We start from the raw sequence: 780 nt of genomic DNA, 5'->3' as shown, positions 1-780 counted from the left end.
AAAGAATATGCTCAAAGACACACACATACTGATGATGGTCTTTCTCAGCTCCTCTGTGATGATGTCAATGTCATCCATGTCCACGGTGTAGAGGTTGGCCTCCAGGGGAGGAGTCACTGCCTGTTGTAACAGGTGGTAGTTGGCGTGTACGGTGGCGACGATCATCACAGTCACTCCCCGCGTCTTCAGCTCCGTCATGGCCTCCGTCACGTCTCCAGGCTGCGCTCCATCAGTCAGCCACAGCAGGATCTTTGGCTCCTCCTCCTCCGCCTCAGACAGGAGTCGCTGAGCCAACCTCAGGGCCTCCACCGTGTTGGTGTTTCCCCTCAGATGCCTGACAGTCTGCAGGGCTTCCTGCAGACTTCTTTGACTCTTGTGGACATCCAACCCAAACTCCAAGTGTGGGCTGGTGCCCACTTGCAACAGCCCCACTCTAACGTTCCCATTGTCCAGTGTCAAAGGGCGGAGCAGTTTGGAGGTGAATCGCAGCAGCTGAGAGAACTCATAGTCTGATAAACTTCCTGAAGAGTCCAGTAGAACCAGAATGTTTCTGTTCAACCCTGGGAACAGATAATGTACAAATGTACCGTTAGCTTTCAACTGTATCTACGTATGGTGCCATCTTGTGTAGTGCATAGATTGCGAGAATGGGAGAAAGAGATTGGTCCTTGCTTTGAGGTCAGAAACAGCACTAAATACGTTTAAATCTTCTCCGACTTCCTTACATTCCAAGGAAGGTCATTCTAGGGATGTTTAATCACAGACATCATTGACACCAAA

The 780-nt window shown here is 50.3% G+C and overlaps 1 protein-coding gene across 1 annotated transcript; it reads right to left on the bottom strand.

Moving 5' to 3' along the window:
- Positions 1–9: 9 nt before the first annotated feature.
- On the bottom strand, positions 10–606 carry LOC103399404 (von Willebrand factor A domain-containing protein 1-like; the record flags this gene model as incomplete). The annotated part of the gene is made up of 1 exon (XM_008338096.2): positions 10–606. A coding segment is annotated over one exon (597 nt), but the record flags the coding sequence as incomplete, so codon positions are not given.
- Between the last annotated feature and the right edge of the window lie 174 nt (positions 607–780).

This window comes from Cynoglossus semilaevis, unplaced genomic scaffold (genome assembly GCF_000523025.1).
Source record: "Cynoglossus semilaevis isolate Cse_v1.0 unplaced genomic scaffold, Cse_v1.0 scaffold6094, whole genome shotgun sequence".
Taxonomy (NCBI): domain Eukaryota; kingdom Metazoa; phylum Chordata; class Actinopteri; order Pleuronectiformes; family Cynoglossidae; genus Cynoglossus; species Cynoglossus semilaevis.
Note: the sequence above shows the minus strand (reverse complement) of the source record. Positions and strands in the feature narration are given on the sequence as shown.